Source organism: Rhinoraja longicauda, chromosome 8 (assembly GCF_053455715.1).
Source record: "Rhinoraja longicauda isolate Sanriku21f chromosome 8, sRhiLon1.1, whole genome shotgun sequence".
Classification (NCBI taxonomy): Eukaryota; Metazoa; Chordata; class Chondrichthyes; order Rajiformes; family Arhynchobatidae; genus Rhinoraja; species Rhinoraja longicauda.
In genome coordinates, this window is record NC_135960.1 from 1,202,783 (window position 1) to 1,224,521 (window position 21,739).

At 49.8% G+C, this 21,739-nt stretch overlaps 1 protein-coding gene across 1 annotated transcript in view; it reads left to right on the top strand.

Annotated features, from left to right (window-relative positions):
* Positions 1-18,663, top strand: part of map3k2 (mitogen-activated protein kinase kinase kinase 2) — a 71,525-nt gene extending 52,862 nt beyond the window's left edge. Inside the window, exons 15-17 of the mRNA XM_078403243.1 lie at positions 2,972-3,101; positions 5,295-5,472; positions 11,319-18,663. Of these exons, the coding sequence (XP_078259369.1) occupies positions 2,972-3,101; positions 5,295-5,472; positions 11,319-11,544 (534 nt within the window). The 3' untranslated portion in view covers positions 11,545-18,663. The remainder of the gene's footprint in view (positions 1-2,971; positions 3,102-5,294; positions 5,473-11,318) is intronic.
* Positions 18,664-21,739: the final 3,076 nt, after the last annotated feature.

Consider the following 21,739-nt stretch of genomic DNA (forward strand, 5'->3'; position numbering starts at 1 on the left):
CGAAGGGCCTGTTTCTCAGTTTAATTTATTGTCACGTGTACCGAGGTACAGTGAAAATCTTTTGTTGCGTGCTAACCAGTCAGCAAAAAGACTACATGATTACAGTCGAGCCATTTACTGGACAGTAGGAAAATAACTGCAGATGCTGGTACAAATCGAAGGTATTTATTCACAAAATGCTGGAGTAACTCAGCAGGTCAGGCAGCATCTCGAGAGAAGGAATGGGTGACGTTTCGGGTCGAGACCCTTCTTCAGACTGAAGACCCGAAACGTCACCCATTCCTTCTCTCCTGAGATGCTGCCTGACGTGCTGAGTTACTCCAGCATTTTGTGAATGAATACCTTCAATTTGTACCAGCATCTGCAGTTATTTTCCCACTGTACAGTAAATGGCTCGATTGTAATCATGTATAGTCTCAGCTTACGATGGGGTTCCGTTCCGAGAAACCCATCGGAAACCGTAAATATCGTAAGTCAAAATGCATTTAATACTCCTGATCACGTGGCCAAAAGCGAGATGCGGCTCGCTACGGGTCGCTGCTGTTTGCACCATCGCAAAGTCGAAGCATCGTAAGGCGGGGAGCACCTGCATATAGATACCTGACAAGGGAATAACGTTTAGTGCAAGGTAAAGCCAGCAAAGTCCGATCAAAGATAGGCCGAGGGTCCCCGATGAGGTAGATAGTTCAGGACTGCTCTCTGGTTGTGGTAAGATGGTTCAGTTGCTTGATAACAGCTGGGTAGAAACGGTCCCTGAATCTGGAGGTGTGAGTTTTCACACTTCTGTACCTCTTGCCTGATGGGAGAGGGGAGAAGAGGGATTGACCGACCGGGGTGAGACTGGTCCTTGATGATGCTGCTGGCCTTGCCGAGGCAGCGTGAGGTGTAGATGGAGGCGATGGAAGGGAGGTTGGTTTGTGCGATGGTCTGGGCTGCGTCCACAATTTGCTGCAATGTCTTGCGGTATCTGCAGCCCAGTATCTCTAAAGTTGTCTGTTTTCGCATGGCAGCGTGAGGTGTAGATGGAGTTGATGTTGGGGAGGCTGGCCAGTGTGATGGACTGGGCTGCATTCACCATTCCCTGTAGTTTCTTGCAGGCTTGGAGAATTATGCATCGGCAAGACTAAATGTAGGGAGATATAGAACAACGATGAGAGATATGCTGTGCGAATGTGTTGAGCAAAATGGTCGCCCAGTGGTCATTTTGCTCAACACCTTCGCTCAGCCTGCCTGGACCTACCTGATCTCCCGGTTGCCAAACACTTTAATTCTCCATCCCATTCCCACACTGACCTTTCTGTCCTGGGTCTCCTCCATTGTCAGAGTAAGACTAAACGCAAATTGGAGGAACAGCATCTCATATTTTGCTTGGGCAGCTTACAGCCCAGTGGTATGAATATTGATTTCTCTCACTTCAATTAACTCTGGCATTCCCTCTCTCTCCATTCCTCCCCCACCCAAGTCGCACCAGCTTCTCATTTTCACCCAACAAACAACTAACAGTGGCATGTTTCCTTTATCATCGTTACCTTTTTGCATATCTCTCATTCGTTGTTTCTATATCTCCCAACATCATCGTCTGTATCTCTCATTTCCCTTTCCCTTGACTCTCAATCTGAAGAAGGGTCTCGGCCCGAAACGTCACCTATTCCTTCTCTCTTCGGTTTAAACCAGCATCTGCAGTTCCTTCCGACACAAAATGTGTTGAAGCCTCGTACAAAACTTGAAATGCAGTCATGAGTTGTTCAGGCTAAGACTTTATTCCTTCAAGCGCAGAAGGCAAGAGGGGTGATCTTAAAGAGGTGTACAAAATAATGAGGGGTATAGATCGGGTAGATGCCCAGGGTAGGGGAACCACAGGACACAGGGTTAAGGTGAGAGGGGGAAGATTTAATAGGGGCCATAGGAAGAAGGCAGGAGAATGGTGATGAGAGGGAAAGATAAGATCAGCCATGATTGAATGGCGGAATAGACTTGATAAGCCAAATAGCCTAATTCTGCTCCAAGAACTTATGAGCATGAACCTGCAGGGGCAACATTTTCACTCAGAGTACTGTAGGAAAATAACTGCAGATGCTGGTACAAATCGAAGGTATCACAAAATGCTGGAGTAACTCAGTAGGTCAGGCAGCATCTAGGAGAGAGGGACTGGGTGACGTTTCGGGTCGAGACCCTTCTCCAGTCTGAAGAAGGGTCTCGACCCGAAACGTCACCCATTCCCTCTCTCCAAGATGCTGCCTGACCTGCTGAGCTACTCCAGCATTTTGTGATACCTTCACACAGAGTATGGTGTGTATATGGAACAAGCTGCCAGAGGAGGTAGTTGATGCAGAAACTATTACAACATTTGGACAGATACATGGATAAGAAAGGTTTAGAGGGATATGGGCCAAATGCAGGCAGGTGGGACTAGTGTAGATGGGGCATGTTGGTCGGCATGGACGAGTTGGGCCGAAGGGCCTGTTTCTGTGTTCTATGACTTCGATTCTCTGTAATTGTGAATCATCATAGATACTATCCTGCATTTATGGGATATGGGGAGAAGGCAGGCACGGGTTACTGATTGTGGATGATCAGCCATGATCACAATGAATGGTGGTGCTGGCTCGAAGGGCCGAATGGCCTCCTGCTGCACCTATTGACTATGTTTCTATAACAATGAGACTTGCAAGCACACTTTTTAACATGTGTTTAACGGCTGTTATCAAGCGACTGAAGCATCCTACCACAACCAGAGAGCAGTCCTGAACTGGCATCTACCTCATTGGTGACCCTCGGACAATCTTTGATCAGACTTTACTGGCTTCACCTCGCACTAAAGGTTATTCCCTTTATCACGTATGCTGTGGACTGTTCGATTGTATCATGTGTTGTCTTTCCGCTGGCTGGTTAGCACGCAACAAAAAAGCTTTTTGCTGTACCTCGGTACACGTGACAATAAACTGAACTGAACTGTGTTGTCCCGCAACAGGGTTCGATCAAGGACCAGCTGAAAGCCTACGGGGCGCTGACGGAGAACGTGACGCGGCGGTACACGCGGCAGATCCTGGAGGGAGTTTCCTATCTGCACAGCAGTATGATAGTGCACCGAGATGTAAAAGGTGAGCGTGGCAGAGGCAGGGTCGCCAACTGTCCCGTGTTAGCCGGGACATCCCGTATATTGGGCTAAATTAGTTTGTCCTGTGCCGGGGGGCGCTGTAGGCCCGGGGGACACTGGAGGCCCGGACACTGTAGGCCCGGACACCGTAGGCCCGGGGGACACCGGAGGCCCGGACACTGTAGGTCCGGGGGACACCGTAGGCCCGGACACTGTAGGCCCGGACACTGTAGGCCCGGGGGACACCGGAGGCCCGGACACTGTAGGCCCGGGGGACACCGTAGGCCCGGACACTGTAGGCCCGGACACCGTAGGCCCGGACACTGTAGGCCCGGACACTGTAGGCCCGGACACTGTAGGCCCAGACACTGTAGGCCCGGGAGACACCGTAGGCCCGGACACCGTAGGCCCGGACATCGTAGGCCCGGACACCGTAGGCCCAGACACTGTAGGCCCGGGGGACATTGTAGGCCCGGACACTAGGCCCGGGAGACACCGGAGGCCCGGACACTGTAGGCCCGGACACAGTAGGCCCGGGGGGACACCGGAGGCCCGGACACTGTAGGCCCGGACACTGTAGGCCCGGGGGACACTAGGCCCGGACACTGTAGGCCCGGGGGGGACACCGGAGGCCCGGACACTGTAGGCCCGGGGGACACCGGAGGTCCGGGTGCCTTCTGACGGAGGTTGCGTAACAATCCGTCTCCCTGCCCGGGCGGCCGCCACCATTGGTGGAGCGGGAGCACGTGGCCGCTGGCTGGGTGAGGTGACGTCACCTTTTGCCCTTATTTGGGAGTGAGAAAGTTGGCAACCCTAGGCAGAGGTGTCCGGCACACCAGCATCATGGACCCTCAGCACGGGCTCGGTGGCTCAGAATAATAAGAGTACCACAAGGACTACCGCGTTCAGTTAAGTTTCGCTTCCAGTTTAGGCTTGTACAGATTTGTAGGTTAATTGGCTTGGTACAAATGTCAAAATTGTCCCTAGTGTATGTAGGATAGTATTAATGTGCGGGGATCGCTTTTCGGCGTGGACCTGGTGGGCCGAAGGACCTATTTCCGCGTTGGATCACTAAACTAAACTAAACTAAACTAAACCGAAAGTGAGGGAAGGAACTGCAGATGCTGGTTTAAATCGAAGATAGACACACAAAAAGCTGGAGCAACTCAGCGGGTCAGGCAGCATCTCGGGAGAGAAGGAATGGGTGACTTTTCGGGTCGAGACCCTTCTGATGAAGCTCGGTACCAGAACATGGTGAGACCTCAACATCACCTTCACCCTAACCACCGGGAAACACATACAGTCTCTTGGTCTGAAGAAGGGTCTCAACCCGAATCGTGACTCATTCGTTCTCTCCAGAGATGCTGCCTGTCCCGCAGAGTTACTCCAGCTTTTTGTGTCTATTCAGTTAGAAATACAGCGCGGAAACAAGCACTTTGGCCCACCGAGTCCGCACCGACCAGCGATTTCTTGCACATTAACACTCCTACACACACTCAGGCCAATTTACATTTACCAAGCCAATTAACCTACAAACCTGCACGTCTTTGGGGTGTGGGAGGAAACTGAAGATCTCAGAGAAAACCCACGCGGAGAACGTACAAATTCCGTACAGGCAGCACCCGTATTCGCGATCGAACCTGGGTCTCCGGCGCTGTGAGGCAGCAACTCTACAGCTGCGCCACCATGCAGTTCAGTTTAGTTTATTGTCCCGTGTACTGAGGTACAGTGAAAAGCTTGTGTTGCGTGCTAACCAGTCAGCGGAAAGACAATACACGATTACAATCAAGCCATTCACAGTGTACAGATGCAGGATAAAGGGAATAACATTTAATGCAAGATAAAGCCAATAAAGTCAGATCAAAGGAAGAAGGGTCTCGACGTCACCCATTCCTTCTCTCCTGAGATGCTGCCTGACCCGCTGAGTTACTCCAGCATTTTGTGTCTACCATTAAAGTTAGATCAAGGATAGTCCGAGGGTCTCCAATGAGGTAGATGGGAGGTCAGGACCGCTCTCTAGTTGGTGATAGGACGGTTCAGTTGCCTGATAACAGCTGGGAAGAAACTGTCCCTGAATGTGGAGGTGTGCGTTTTCACACTTCACACTGCCGGGCGGGCCTGGGCAGCTGATGATCGTAGTTTGGGCCTGGGAACTGTGCGTGGAAGGGGTCTGAGATGCCCGCTCTTGCTTCGAAAGGTGCGAACATTCTGCGAGACTCTGCGGGCAACGTGAAGCTGGGAGACTTTGGAGCGAGCCGGAGGCTGCAGACCATCTGCCTGTCTGGGTCGGGGATGAAGTCGGTCACTGGCACTCCGTACTGGATGAGCCCGGAGGTGATCAGCGGAGAGGGCTACGGCAGGAAAGCCGACATCTGGTAAGTTGCCGCCGCGGCCTGGAGAGAGACGAGAGGTTTATTGTGGAAACCTTCAGTCAGCTCGGGAACAAAGAAAGCAAACAATAGACAATAGACAATAGGTGCAGGAGGAGGCCATTCAGCCCTTCGAGCCAGCACCGCCATTCAATGTGATCATGGCTGATCATTCTCAATCAGTACCCCGTTCCTGCCTTCTCCCCATACCCCCTGACTCCGCTATCCTTAAGAGCTCTATCCAGCTCTCTCTTGAATGCATTCAGAGAATTGGCCTCCACTGCCTTCTGAGGCAGAGAATTCCACAGATTCACAACTCTCTGACTGAAAAAGTTTTCCTCATCTCCGTTCTAAATGGCCTACCCATTATTCTTAAACTGTGGCCCCTTGTTCTGGACTCCCCCAACATTGGGAACATGTTTCCTGCCTCTAACGTGTCCAACCCTTTAATAATCTTATACGTTTCGATAAGATCTCCTCTCATCCTTCTAAATTCCAGTGTATACAAGCCTAGTCGCTCCAGTCTTTCAACATATGAAAGTCCCGCCATTCCGGGAATTAACCTAGTAAACCTACACTGCACGCCCTCAATAGCAAGAATATCCTTCCTCAAATTTGGAGACCAAAACTGCACACAGTACTCCAGGTGCGGTCTCACTAGGGCCCTGTACAACTGCAGAAGGACCGCTTTGCTCCGAAACTCAACTCAACTCTTGTTATGAAGGCCAACATTCCATTGGCTTTCTTCACTGCCTGCTCTACCTGCATGCTTCCTTTCATTGACTGATGCACTAGGACACCCAGATCTCGTTGTACGTCCCCCTGTTCCTAACTTGACACCATTCAGATAATACTCTGCCTTCCTATTCTCACCACCAAAGTGGATAACCTCACACTTATCCACATTAAACTGCATCTGCCATGCATCCGCCCACTCACACAACCTGTCCAAGTCACCCTGCAACCTCATAGCATCTTCCTCACAGTTCACACTACCACCCAGCTTTGTATCATCTGCAAATTTGCTAATGGCACTTTTAATCCCTTCATCCAAGTCATTAATGTATATTGTAAATAGCTGCGGTCCCAGCACCGAGCCTTGCGGTACTCCACTAGTTACTGCCTGCCATTCTGAAAGGGACCCATTTATCCCCACTCTTTGCTTTCTGTCTGTCAACCAATTTTCTATCCATGTCAGTACCCTACCTCCAATACCATGTGCTCTAATTTTGCCCACTAATCTCCTATGTGGAACCTTGTCAAAGGCTTTCTGAAAATGCTAGCAACGCTAGCATTTACTTTATGAAAGCTAGAATACATAAACGGAATAGAAACATCAAAAATAGGTGCAGGAGGAGGCCATTCGGCCCTTGGAGCCACCACCACCACTATAATCCAACCTCAGCATTAGGATGCGACCCGCACTCCAAAACATTCGCTTCTGGGTTATGGAGTCACAGAGTGACACAGTGTGGAAACAGGCCCTTCACAGAGTGATACAGTGTGGAAACAGGCCCTTCACAGAGTGATACGGTGTGGAAACGGGGCCTTCATACAGTGACACAGTGTGGAAACAGGCCCTTCACAGAGTGATACAGTGTGGAAACAGGCCCTTCACAGTGATACAGTGTGGAAACGGGGCCTTCATACAGTGATACAGTGTGGAAACAGGCCCTTCACAGTGATACAGTGTGGAAACAGGCCCTTCACACAGATACAGTGTGGAAACAGGCCCTTCACAGTGATACAGTGTGGAAACAGGGCCTTCATAAAGTGGTACAGTGTGGAAACAGCTCGAGACCCGAAACGTCACCCATTCCTTTTCTCCCGAGATGCTGCCTGACCCACTGAGTTGCTCCAGCATTTTGTGTCTACCTTTAACAAGAATACTGCCTGGATTAGAGTGTTTCAGCTCCAAGGAGAGGTAGGATAAACTTGGATTGTTTTCTCTGGAACGTCAGATGTTGCAGGGAGACCTGATAGAAGTGTGTACAGTTATGCAGGAAACATGTTCCCAATGTTGGGGAGTCCAGAACCAGGGGCCACAGTCCAAGAATAAAGGGGAGGCCATTTAAAACTGAGGTGAGAAAAAGCTTTTTCACCCAGAGAGTTGTGAATGTGTGGAATTCTCTGACAAAGGTCGAGACCCGAAACGTCAGCCATTTCTTTTCTCCAGTGATGTTGCCAGAAGTGTGTACAATTATGCAGGAAAAATGTTCCCAATGTTGGGGGAGTCCAGAACCAGGGGCCACACAGTCTAAGAATAAAGGGGAGGCCATTTAAAACAGTAGTTGCCAATTCACTGGATGAATTTAAGAGAGTTAGATAGAGCACCAGGGGCTAGTGGATTCAAGGGATATGGGGAGAAGGCAGGCACGGGTTACTGATTGTGACTGATCAGCCATGATCACAATGAATAGTGGTGCTGGCTCGAAGGGCCGAATGGCCTCCTCCTGCACCCATTTTCTATGTTCCTATGAAACTTACAGGTAGGGTAGATAGTCAGAACCTTTTCCCCCAGGGATGGAAAAGTCCAACATTAGAGGGCACAGCTATTAACTGAGAGAAGAAGAATTTAATGGAAGGTATCACAAAATGCTGGAGTAACTCAGCAGGTCAGGCAGCATCTTGGAGAGAAGGAATGGGTGACATTTCGGGTCGAGACCCTTCTTCAGACTGATGTCAGGGGGGGCGGGACAAAGAAAGGATATAGGTGGAGTCAGGAAGACAGTGGGAGAACTGGGAAGGGGAGGGGAAGAGAGGGACAGAGGAACTATCTAAAGTTAGAGAAGTCCATGTTCATACCGCTGGGCTGTAAGCTGCCCAGCTTTTGTTGCGTGCTAACCAGTCAGCAGAAAGACAATAGATGATTACAATCGAGCCGTTTACAGTGTACAGATACAGGATAAGGGAATAACGTTCAGTGCAAGGTAAAGCCAGCAAAGTCCGATCACGGATAGTCCGAGGGTCTCCAATGAGGTAGATGGGAGGTCAGGACCGCTCTCTAGTTGGTGAGAGGACGGTTCAGTTGCCTGATAACAGCCGGGAAGAAACTGTCCCTGAATCTGGAGGTGTGCGTTTTCGCACTTCTGTACCTCTTGCCCGATGGGAGAGGGAAGAAGAGGGAGTGGCCGGGGTGAGACTCGTCCTTTGCAAACTATTCAGGGAGAATTTGTGTTGCAAATGTTTCCATTTTGCATGGATCTGCCCACGTTAGTAGCCCAACTTGCTCCAGTATTTCCTGGTTGCTTCCTCCTGTTTATTGCTCAACCCAGCCTCATTTCAGCAACGCTCAACATGCTGCCCTGATCTCCGAGCACACTTCCTTTCATAGAAAAACAGCCGGAGTCACAGAGTCACACAGCGTGGAAACAGGCCCTTCAGCCCAACGTGCCCACTCTGACCAACATGTCCCATCTACACTAGTCCCATCTACACTAGTCCCACCCACCCGCGTGTGGCCAATATCCCTCTAAACCTATCTTGTCCATGTACCTGTCTGAATGTTTCTTAAACGTTGCGTTAATACCAGAAGGAAAATTGCTCCTTTTCAACTATTTCAATCCTCCTTAATTACAATCAATCAATTAATTAGTTAATTGATTGATTGATTGATTGATTAATTAATCTGAAGAAGGGTCTTGACCCGAAACGTCACCCATTCCTTCACTCCCGAGATACTGCCTGTCCCGCTGAGTTACTCCAGCATTTTGTGTCTACCTCCTTGATTAGAATTGGTATTGACCCTTCTGTGCCAGTGGTTAGTTATGACTTCTGGAGAAAATAGAATATGGAACTGTATTGTATACAAAATCATGAGAGGAATAGATCGGGTAGACGCACAAGAGTCTTTTACCCAGAGTAGGGGAATCGAGGACCAGAGGACATAGGTTCAAGGTGAAGGGGAAAAGATTTAATAGGAATCTGATGGGTAACGTTTTCACACAGAGGGTGGTGGGTGTATGGAACGAGCTGCCGGAGGAGGTAGTTGAGACTGGGACTATCCCATTGTTTAAGAAACAGTTCGACAGGTACATGGATAGGATAGGTTTGGAGGGTTATGGACCAAGTGCAGGCAAGTGGGACTAGGGTAGCTGGACATTGTTGGCCAGTGTGGGCGAGTTGGTCTAAGGGGCCTGGTTCCACACTGTATCACTCTATAACAGTACAGCACAAAAACAGGCCCTTCAGCCCACAATGTCTACCAATGTAACAATAAACTAAACTGAACTGCCTGACCCGCTGAGTGACTCCAGCACACCAGTGTCCTTTGTTTGGTATAAACCGACGTCTTCAGTTCCTTCTTATCACTGCTGCGTTTAGTTTTAACATAGTTTATTTTAGTTTATTGTCACGTGTACCCGAGGTACAGTGAAAAGCTTTTGTTACGTGCTATCCAGTCAGCGGAAAGACTACACATGATTACAATCGAGCCATTTACAGTGTACAGATACATGATACGGGAATAGCGTTTAGTGCAAAGTAAAGCCAGTAAGGTTCGATTAAAGATAGTCCAACGTCATAAGGTCGCAGGGGCAGAAGTAGGCCATTCGACCCAACAAGTCTACTCCGCCATTCAATCATGGCTGATCTATCTCCCTCATTACGCCATTCTCCAGCCTTCACCCCACAACCCCTGATACCCGTACTGATCAAGGATCGATCTACCTCTGCCTTAAAAATATCCTTTGACGGCCTCCACAGCCGTCTGTGGCAATGAGTTCCACAGATTCACCACCCTCTGACTAAAGAAATTCCTCCTCATCCCCATCCTAAAGGATTCTGAGGCTGTGCCCTCTCGTCCTAGACTCTCCCACTAGTGGAAACATCCTCTCCACATCCACTCTATCCAGGCCGCTCACTATTCGGTGAGTTTCAATGAGGTCCCCCCTCATCCTTCTAAATGGAGCTAGTGCCGCCAAACGCTTATCATACATTAACCCACTCATTCCTGGGATCATTCTTGTAAACCTCCTCTGGACCCTCTCCAGCACTGCTGGCGATGGAAAGATCTGGGTGTCACTTTAACCAGTAGTTAGTGACTCTTACACCCTGCCCGTACGGAGTTTGTTTGTACGTTCTCGCCGTGACCTGCGTGGGTTTTCTCCGGGTGCCAACCGTCCTGTGTTAGCCGGGACATCCCGTGTTTTGGTCTAAATTAGTTTGTCCCGTATTAGTAGGGTTGCCAACTTCCTCACTCCGAAATAAGGGACAAAGGGTGACGTCACCGCCCCGCGCCCCTCGTGACCTCGCCCAGCCAGTGGCCACGTGCTCCCGCTCCACCAATGGCGGCCGCCCGGGCTGGGAGGTGGGTTGCTACGCAACCTCCGTTAGGCGGCGCCCGGACCTCCGGGCCTACACTGTCTGGGTCTGCAGCATCCGGGCCTACAGCGTCCGGGCCTACAGCATCCCCCGGGCCGATTACGGGACAAGGGTGGTCCCGTATGGGACAAACCAATTTAGCCGGGACATCCTGTATTTTGGGCTAAATTAATTTGTCCCGGACGGGACCGCCCTTGTCCCATATTAGGCCCGGGGGGGGGGGGGGCGCTATAGGCCCGGACACTGTGTGCCCAGACAGTGTAGGTCCGGACAGTGTAGTAGGAAACAAACTGCAGATGCTGGTTAAAATCTGTGTCAACCTGCCTCCCGGCCCGGGCGGCCGCCATTGGTGGAGCGGGAGCACGTGGCCGCTGGCTGGGCGAGGCCACGTGGGGCGCGGGGCGATGAGGTCACCCTTTGTCCCGTGTTTGGGAGTGAGGAAGTTGGCAACCCCTATGCTCCGGCGATCTGTGCGTGCGTGCGTGCGTCTCCGTTCACGTTTGCCTCTTTGCCTCCCCCGCGTCGTGTAGGAGCGTCGGGTGCACAGTGGTGGAGATGCTGACGGAGAAGCCGCCCTGGGCTGAGTTTGAAGCCATGGCGGCCATTTTCAAGATCGCCACACAGCCCACCAACCCACAGCTGCCCCCCCACGTGTCAGAACACTGCCGGGACTTTTTGAAAAAGATCTTTGTGTCGGTGAAGCAGAGACCGCCCGCTGAGGAAATCTTACGCCACACCTTTGTGCACTCTCACTAGCAGCTGACCTCAACATCTGATGCGTTTGTTTTCTATCTGATTGCACTTTTACAGCGTATAATTTTGGTGATTCTAGGTGTTTCCTAGGTTGTAATTTATACTTAAATTTGTATTTATAATGAGATTTTTTTGCATTCTCGCAAAGGGAATGATCAGAAGATTTTTTACAGTATGTTCACACGGTACTCTGATGTTCAAGGTAAAGCACTTTATTACATAATTCATTCCTGATTACTTATCGTCAGGTTCAGTGGTAACCCCCTCCTTCCCTCACTAAGTGTCAGCGTTTATCTATCACCTGTCGAGGGCAGAGACTGAACCCCCTGAATGTGTTAGCCCTCGGTACGTCGTAGAGAAGAGTCTCTCCTGCATTGCTAATTAGCTGTGTAACAGTCAGTCCTCTAGAATGTGTAGGAAGGAACTGCAGGTGCTGGTTTTCACTGTGGACAGATACAAAATGCTGGGGTAACTTGGGCAGCATCTCTGGAGGGAAGGAATGGGCGTCGTTTCGGGTCGAGTCTGAAGAAGGGCAGCACGGTGGCGCAGCGGTAGAGTTGCCGCCTTACAGCGAATGCAGCGCCGGAGACCCGGGTTCCATCCCGACTACGGGTGCTGCCTGTACGGAGTTTGTACGTTCTCCTCGTGACCCACGTGGGTTTTCTCCGAGATCTTCGGTTTTCCTCCCACACTCCAAGGACGTGCAGGTTTGTAGGTTAATTGGCTTGGTAAATGTAAAAATTGTCCCTAGTGGGTGTAGGATAGTGTTAGTGTGCGGGGATCGCTGGGCGGCGCGGACCCGAGGGGCCGAAAGGGCCTGTTTCCGCGCTGTATCTCTAAACTACACTATAAACTAAAGGTCTCGACCCGAAACGTCACCCATTCCTTCCTTCCAGAGATGCTGCCTGTCCCCCCGAGTTACTCCAGCATTTTGTGTCTATCTTCAGCCCACTAGAATCTTCGCTGATCAGCTCATGTTCCAGCATTGCTCTGTAGAAATATGGTGAGAGAGGTAGAAGGGCGGGGTGTAACCGAACTATCCTTCCTCCTACCTCCACATCAGCAAGCCGCCTGCCCCAGATGAAATGGTGGAAGAATGAGCAGCGGGTAAAGCTGCTGCCTCACGGCGCCAGAGACCCGGGTTCCATCCTGACTACGGGTGCTGTTTGTATGGAGTTTATACGTTCTCCCTGTGAACCTGCGTGGGCTTTCTCCGGGTGTTCCAGTTTCCTCCCACACTCCAAAGACGTGCAGGTTTATAGGTTAATTGGCCTCGGTAAGATTGTTAATTGGCCTCGGTAAGATTGTTAATTGGCCTCGGTAAGATTGTAAATAGTCCCTAGTGTGTGTAGGGTAGTGCTAGTGTACGGCGTGTGTTTGGTCAGCATGGCCTCAGTGGGCCGAAGGGCCTGTTTCCGTGCTGTATCTCTAAAGACTAAACCCAGGGTTCTCCTTTAAGGGGTGGTTGTCGATGAGGAGTGGGTGTTTGCGGTGTTTGGAGCCTCTCATGGGTGCACTTGTCTACAACTCATGTCACGGACAGCACTCCAAGTATTATAGTTGTTTGTTATCTATGTCTTTGCCCATGGATTCTGCTGAGGTAAGACCCTGTCTGTGACACGTCTGACCACGGCTGTCTGTGCGTGGCTGTCTGTGCATGGCTGTGTGTGACGCAGTCTCTGTCTGACCGTGGCTGTCTGTGCATGGCTGTGTGTGACGCAGTCTCTGTCTGACCACGACTGTCTGCGTGGCTGTCTGTGACACGTCTGACTGTGGCTGTCTGTAACTCAGTCTCTGTCTGACTATGGCTGTCTGTGCGTGGCTGTCTGTGACGCAGTCTCTGTCTGACCATGGCTGTCTGTGACGCAGTCTCTGTCTGAGCACGGCTGTCTGTGACGCAGTCTCTGTCTGACCACGGCTGTCTGTGACACAGTCTCTGTCTGACCACGGCTGTCCGTGACGCAGTCTCTGTCTGACCACGGCTGTCTGTGACGCAGTCTCTGTCTGACCACGGCTGTCTGTGACGCAGTCTCTGTCTGACCACGGCTGTCTGTGACGCAGTCTCTGTCTGACCACGGCTGTCTGTGACGCGGTCTCTGTCTGACCACGGCTGTCTGTGACACAGTCTCTGTCTGGCCAGGACTGGCATCTGGTCAGGTTTGCCCGTTGCACTGAGTCCAAGCCTGATCATTGTCTCTTTCCTGGTGCTACTCCTCTTGCCAAACAGACATCGGTGTACCCATTGCTTTTTATTTCCAGACAGATGGGTGCCGGTTTGAGGGCAGCACAGTAGCACGGTTATTAGAGCCGCTGCCTCACAGCGCCAGAGACCCGGGTTCGATCCTGACCTCGGGCACTGTCTGTTTGTTTGTTTGTGTGTGGAGTTTGTACCTTCTCCCCGTGACCTACGTGGGTTTTCTACGGGTGCTCCGGTTTCCTCCCACATCCCAATGATATGCAGGTTTGTAAGTTAATTGGCCGCTGTAAATGTTCCCTAGTGTGTGTAGGGAGTGGAGGAGAATGTTGGGTAATGTTGACCTAGAATGAACAGGTGATCGATGATCGGAACGGATTCAGTGGACTGGAGGGTCTGTTTCCACGCTGTGTCGCAGTATGGGGAGGCACGGCGGTGCAGCGGGTAGAGCTGCTGCCTTACTGCACCAGAGACCCGGGTTCCATCCTGTCTACGGGTACTGTCTGCAAGGTACTTGTACGTTCTCCCCGTGACTGCGTGGGTTTCCTCCCACACTCCAAAGCCATGCAGGCTTGAGGGTTCATTGACCTCTGTAAATTGTCCCTGGTGTGTAGGACAGAACTCGTGTACAGGTGATCGATGGTCAACGTGGGCTCGATGAGCCGAAAGGCCTGTTTCCACATTGTATCTCTAAACTCTAAGCTAAACTATGCATATCAATTTAAAATTAAGCTATTTTTAACAGTAATTTTTCTCCATCAATATAGATCCCCTCTTCTGATTAGATTTTGTGACCAGCTTCTAATATAGTAAGTAAAAATCCGAAGACTATTCATAAAGAGTGATACAGCGTGTAAATGGGCCCATCGGCCCCACTTGCCCACACCAGCCAACATGTCCCATCTACACTCGTCCCACCTGCCAGCATTTGGTCCATATCCCTCCAAATCTGTCCTATCCATGTACCTGTCCAAATGTTCCTTAAACATTGGGATAGTCCCAGCCTCAACTACCTCCTCCGGCCGCTCGTTCCACCAACCCACCACCGTTTGCGTGAAAAAGTTACCCCTCAGATTCCTATTAAATCTTTTCCCCTTAACCTTGAGCCTATGTCCTCTGGTCCTCGATTCCCCTACACTGGGCAAGAGACTCTGTGCGTCTACCCAATCTATTCCTCTCATGCTTTTGAAAATCAGAAAATCAGAAAATCTAGTTTTTGTTTTTTTAGAGGTGTCGGTACGCCATACTGTCACAAACAAAAGTCCCTGGTTACATCAAAAATGTGACCATTGCAGCAAAATTAACTGAAGCCTTCATGTTGTTCTGAGCTGTGCCAACCACGACGCTCTCCAATCCTGCACGAATTTACCTCGTTACCTGAGTTTAATTAATTTCAGGAATTTTACCTTCGGCCCACAACCTGATGCCGTTCATAAGTTAAAAGAGTAGAATCAGGCCATTCGGCCCGTCAAGTACACTCCGCCATTCAATCATGGCTGATATATCTTTCAATAGGTGCAGGCGTAGGCCAATTGGCCCTTCGAGCCAGCACCGCCATTCATTGTGATCATGATTGATCATCCACAATCAGTAACCCGTGCCTGCCTTCTCCCCATATCCCTTGATTCCACCAGCCCCTAGAGCTCTATCTAACTCCCTTTTAAATTCATCTAATGAATTGGCCTCCACTGCCTTCTGTGGCAGAGAATTCCACAAATTCACAACTCTGGGTGAAAAAGTTTTTTCTCACCTCAGTTTTAAATGGCCTCCCCTTTATTCTTAGACTGTGGCCCCTGGTTCTGGACTCGCCCAACATAGGGAACATTTTTCTGATATATCTTTCCCCGTCGACGCCATTCTCCTGCTTTCTTCCCAGAAGCCTTGGCACCTGTCTTGGCATCAGTCTCCATCTTAAAAAGATCCAAGTTAAACCGATCGCCAAGATTTTCCGAGGTTCGATCCTGATCTCGGGTGTTGTCTGTGTGTGTAGTTTGCACGTTCTCCCTGTGACCTGGTGGGTTTCCTCCAGGTGCTCCGGTTTCCTCCCACATCCCAAAGACGTGTGGGTTCGTAGTTTACTTGTGTCTCCGTAAATTGTCCCAAGTGTGCAGGGAATGGGATAAACCAAACTAATGTTCGAGAGTGTAGGAAGGAACTGCAGATGCTGGTTTACACCGAAGATAGACATAAAAAGCTGGAGTAACTCAGCGGGTCAGGCAGCATCTGGAGAAAAGGAATGGGTGACGTTTTGGGTCGAAACCTTTATTACCATCTGCTTTCAACTGTTGTTTTCACACCTTACGCTTCCATATCTCTAGACTCCCTCTCCCCTGACTCTCAGTCTGAAGAAGGGTCTCAACCCGAAACATCATCCGTTCCTTCTCTCTAGAGATGCTTCTCTCTTGTCCCGCTGAGTTACTCCAGCTTTTTGTGTCTTATCTAGTGTTGCAGAGGCTGTTTTTGAAGCTGGAGGTCAGAGTTTTCAGGCTCCTGTACCTTCCTCCTGATGGAGGCAGGGAGATGAGATGGATGGGAGACTCTGGCGTTGTGTGTTGGGGTAACTCAGGGCGATTGTCTGCAATGTAACTGAAACAAGTCGAGAGGAGGATTGAACCCAGGCCGAATTCCCCAACCATAGAAACATAGACAATAGGTGCAGGAGGAGGCCATTTGGCCCTTCGAACCAGCACTGCCATTCGTTGTGATCATGGCTGATCATCCACAATCAGTAACCCGTGCCTGCCTTCTCCCCATATCCCTTGATTCCACTAGCCCCTAGAGCTCTATCTAACTCTCTTTTAAATTCATCCAGTGAATTGACGTCCACTGCCCTCTGTGGCAGAGAATTCCACAAATTCACAACTCTCTGGGTGAAAAAGTTTCCTCTCACCTCAGTTCCAAATGACTTCCTCTTGATCAGTTGGGCAAGTGGGCTGAGGAATGATCAATGAAGTTTCATACAGATAGGTGTGAGATGTTTCACAGGGCAGGACCTTCACAGTGACTGACCGGGCTCTGGGGAGTTTTGTAGAGCAGAGATCTAGGAGTGCATAGAGTGATACAGCGTGGAAACAGGCCCTTCGGCCCAACTTGCCCTTCAGCCCAACATGTCCCAGCTGCACCAGTCCCACTTGCCTGCGTTTGGCCCATATTCCTCTAAACCTGTCCACAATCAGTAACCCGTGCCTGCCTTCTCCCCATATCCCTTGATTCCGCTAGCCCCTCGAGCTCTATCTAACTCTCTTTTAAATTCATCCAGTGAATTGGTCTCCACTGCCCTCTGTGGCAGAGAATTCCACAAATTCACAACTCTCTGGGTGAAAAAGTATCTTCTCACCTCAGTTTTAAATGGCCTCCCCTTTATTCTTAGACTGTGGCCCCTGGTTCTGGACTTCCCCCAACATTGGGAACATTTTTCCTGCATCGAGCTTGTCCAGTTCTTTTTAATTTTATACGTCTCTATAAGATCCCCTCTCATCCTTCTAAACTCCAGTGAATACAAGCCCAGTCTTTCCTCATGTGACAGTCCCGCCATCCCGGGGATTAACCTGGTGAACCTACGCTTCACTGCTTCAATAGCAAGGACGTTCTTCCTCAAATTGGTTGCTTCTCTCTTCCCAAAAACCCTTTCCTTCCCCCTTCCAAAAAAAGTGTTTCATTCAAACATTTATATTTTAAGGCTGTTAGAGAAAATAGCAAATTTCTGTGTCTGGAACGGTCCAGTTTGTAATGGAGGTATGGCCCAATGCCGGGTCAGAAATACACATCCGTAGTTCATGGCGTCTTATCCCAGCACCCATCCAATCAACGCAACGGAAAAGTGTGTGCGCGAGTGTGCGAGTTTGTGTGCGCGCGTGTGCAAGTTAGCGCTTAGGCTGGTCGGCGCGGTGGCGCAGCGGCAGAGTTGCTGCCGTCCAGCGCCAGAGACCCGGGTTCCTTCCTGACTTCGGGGCGCTGCCTGTACGGAGTTTGCACGTTCTCCCCGTGACCTGCGTGGGTTTTCCCCAGATGCTGCGGTTTCCTCCCACACTCCAAAGACGTGCAGGTTTGTAGGTTAATTGGCTTTGGTAAAGATTCAGTAAATTGTCCCTGGTGTGTGTAGGATAGTGTGATCGCTGGTCGGCATGGGCCCGGTGCGCCGAAGGGCCTATTTCCGCGCTGTGTCTCTAAACTAAAGTAAGCAATGTCTGGAAATGATTGATTCTGCGTAGAGAGACAGAGAGGATTTTTTTTTAAACTAGCCCCCCATTTAGTTCGAGAGAGCAGCTCACAACAGTTCCTTTATTTTTATTTTGTTCAATGTGGGCAGACGTTTTGCCAGGTGAGCCAGCGACTAAAGCTCAAACTCAATCCAAATATTTTCCCTTGACAAGGCGTTGAAGAAGGGTCTCGACCCGAAACGTCACCTACTCCTTTTCTCCAGAGATGCTGTCTGACCCGCTGAGTTACTCCAGCTTTTTGTGTTTATCTAAGGGGTTGGAATAGATGGGATATTCAGCGGGCAGACACAGGGGCATCAAATGCACTGAGAGAGACCAGTTGTTAAAGGCCACATTGAGAAATTCCATGTACAGGAACCCTTGACTGGTTGTATATTTTGACTGTATTACATTTAATTGTATAGGTGTATAAAATGTCTGGGATTTTTATTTGTAATTATTTACCTTCACTGCTTTTATTGGTTCTTTGTACTTATTGTAAAAGAAAGCCATGTTTATATTCGGTTTGTTACAAATAATCTTGTTTCTATGAAATCTGTATATTGATGGTACGCGTTCTTGTCCCACTCTGATTCAGCATGAGTTCAGTGGGACTGGTTCACAGGACCACAGTCCGTGATGGTCCGTGCTATTGGTCTAAGTGCCAGGTTAGTGCTCTGATCCAGAACCATTCTGGGTCAAAGAGTCCATGGTATTCAGCACTTTGCAAGAGCTTTAATAAAACTATTTATTTCACAATCTCTTGTCTTTGTTTTTCTTAGTGGTCGGGTACAGTACTTTATTCGTCACATGTACCGAGGTACAGTGAAATTCATTCTTGTGCACAAGTATCACTACAAAAGGCAAGGCAAGTTTATTTATATTGCACATTTCAGCAACAAGGCAATTCAAAGTGCTTTACATAAAACATTAAAGAGCAATTAAAAACAGTAATTAAAGATAATAGAAAATAAAAACAAGCTAAAATAAGACAGGTATAAAAGTTACAGTGCGGTGTAAGAAATGAATAATTATTAAAGCACGCAGATAAATCTTAGATAAACATCTCAGATACAGTATATGTGTAGCACACTGAGACAGTATCCAGAGTCGCCAGTTTGGCGCCATTTTCAAGTCCTAGTTTAGTTTAGAGATACAGCGGAAACAGGCCCTTACGGCCCACCGGTTCCGTGCCGCCCAGCGATCCCCGCACATTAACACTATCCTACACCCACTAGGGACAATCTACATTTACCAAGCCAATTAACCTACAAACCTGCGCGTCTTTGGAGTGTGGGAGGAAACTGAAGATCTCGGAGAAATCCCACGCAGGTCACGTGGAGAACGTACAAACTCCGTATAGACGGCACCCGTGGTCGCGATGGAACCCGGGTCTCCGGCGCTGCATTCGCTGTAAGGCAGCAACTCTACCGCTGCGCCACCGTGCCGCCCTACAACAGTTGTAAGTGCAGAGATCTTGACCTAACCGTGAAGGTCTGTTGTCCTGGCGGCGTTGCAGGGTCGGCCTGGCCAAGCGTAGCCACTGGTGTCCTCCGGAACCTCTGGACAGATGATCGCACCAGGACGTACCTACCAAGCCTGTTCAACGATACCTACTACCACCAGAAATTGTAGACGTACCCCATACCATTACACACACCAACCTCCCTTCCATTGACTCCATCTACACTTCACGCTGCCTCGGCAAGGCCAGCAGCATAACCAAGGATCAGTTTCACCCCGGTCACTCCCTCTTCTCCCCTCTCCCATCAGGCAAGAAGTACAGTGGGCAGATCGATGCAAAATGGAAACAAATTCTCTCTGAGTGGTTTGGAAAGGACCAGTCTCACCCCGGTCACTCCCTCTTCTCCCCTCTCCCATCGGGCAAGAGGTACAGAAGTGTGAAAACGCACACCTCCAGATTCAGGGGCAATTTCCTCCCAGCAGTTAACAGGCAACTGAACCGTCCTCTCACCAACTAGAGAGCGGTCCTGACCTCCCATCTACCTCATTGGAGACCCTGGGACTATCTTTAATCGGACTTTATTGTAGGCTAATTGGTTTCTGTAAAATTGTCCCTAGTGCATGTAGGATAGTATTAGTGTGCGGGGATCGCTGGTCGGCACGGACTCGGTGGGCCGAAGGGCCTGTTTCCGTGCTGTATCTCGAAAACTAAATTACACCTCTGTCAGATCACCTCAGCATGGTGCCATCTCATAATCATCCCACTGCCGAAAAAGCCTGTCATCAGCGGTCTTAACGACTACCGTCCGGTAGCACTCACACCGGTCATCACAAAGTGCTTCGAGAGACTGGTCCTGCATCACATCAAAGCCAGCCTCCCACCCACCTTCGACCCATACCAGTTTGCCTACAGAGCAAATAGGTCTACAGGGGATGCCATCGACACTGCTCTTCACACTGCACTGACCCACCTTGAACACCAGGGGAGCTATGTGAGGATGCTCTTTCTCGACTTCAGCTCTGCCTTTAACACGGTCATCCCGAGCAGACTGGTCACCAAACTTTCCGACCTTGGATTTTCCCTAACCATCTGCAAATGGATCAAGGACTTCCTGACCAACCGCCCCCAGACAGTCAAAATAGGCCCTCACCTCTCCTCCACCATTACACTGAGCACCGGCTCACCACAGGGCTGTGTGTTGAGCCCCATCCTTTACTCCCTCTACACTCACGACTGCGCCCCCACCCATCCCACCAACACCATCATCAAGTTCGCGGATGACACGACTGTGGTTGGACTTATCTCAGAAGGAGATGAGACAGCCTATAGGGATGAAATCCAAAGGCTGGCAGCATGGTGTTCAGTGAACAATCTGGTCCTGAACTCCTCCAAAACAAAGGAACTTATAATTGACTTTAGAAAAACCAGTGGAGATTACGACCCACTCTACATCAATGGGGTCTGCGTGGAAAGGGTACCAGCTTTCAGGTTCCTGGGTACGCACATCGCAGAGGATCTCACCTGGTCTACCAACACCATCACCACAGTAAAGAAGGCACAGCAGAGACTCCACTTCCTGAGGATCCTCAGGAAAACCAACCTGCAGGAGAAGCTCATGTTGTCCTTCTATCGCTGCTCCATCGAGAGTGTGCTGGCATACTGTATAACCACATGGTATGCCAGCTGCTCAGAAAAGGACAGGAAGGCCCTTCAGAGGGTCATCACGACGGCCCAGAAAATCATCGGCTGCTCACTGCCCTCCCTGGAGCACCTGTTCAGCCTGCGCTGCCTCAGTAGAGCAGGCAAAATAATAAAAGATCCATCCCACCCCGGCCACCGTCTGTTTGTTCATCTGCCCTCTGGTCGACGTTTCAGGTCAATCAAATCCCGAACAAACAGACTTAAGAACAGTTTTTACCCCAGGGCCATACGAGAACTGAACACTACCTGTGCACTAGGCAACACCGTTAAAAAATCTTGTACTTAATTTAATTGTATTTATGTATTTATTTGTTTTTGCATTTATTGCATATATGTTTGTACGCACCGTCAGGATTGGCTGTTTTTTAATTTTGTTGTACTCGTTGCAATGACAATAAATGAATATTATTATTATTATTATTATTATTATCTTTCACATCCTGCTCCCAGACTCTCTCCCTCTCCTCTCCATCACACAAACCAACCTCCCTCCCACCGCCTCCATCTACACCTCACGCTGCCTCGGCAAGGCCAGCAGCATCATCAAGGACCAGTCTCACCCCGGTCACTCTCTCTTCTCCCCTCTCCCATCGGGCAAGAGGTACAGAAGTTTGAAAACGCACACCTCCAGATTCAGGG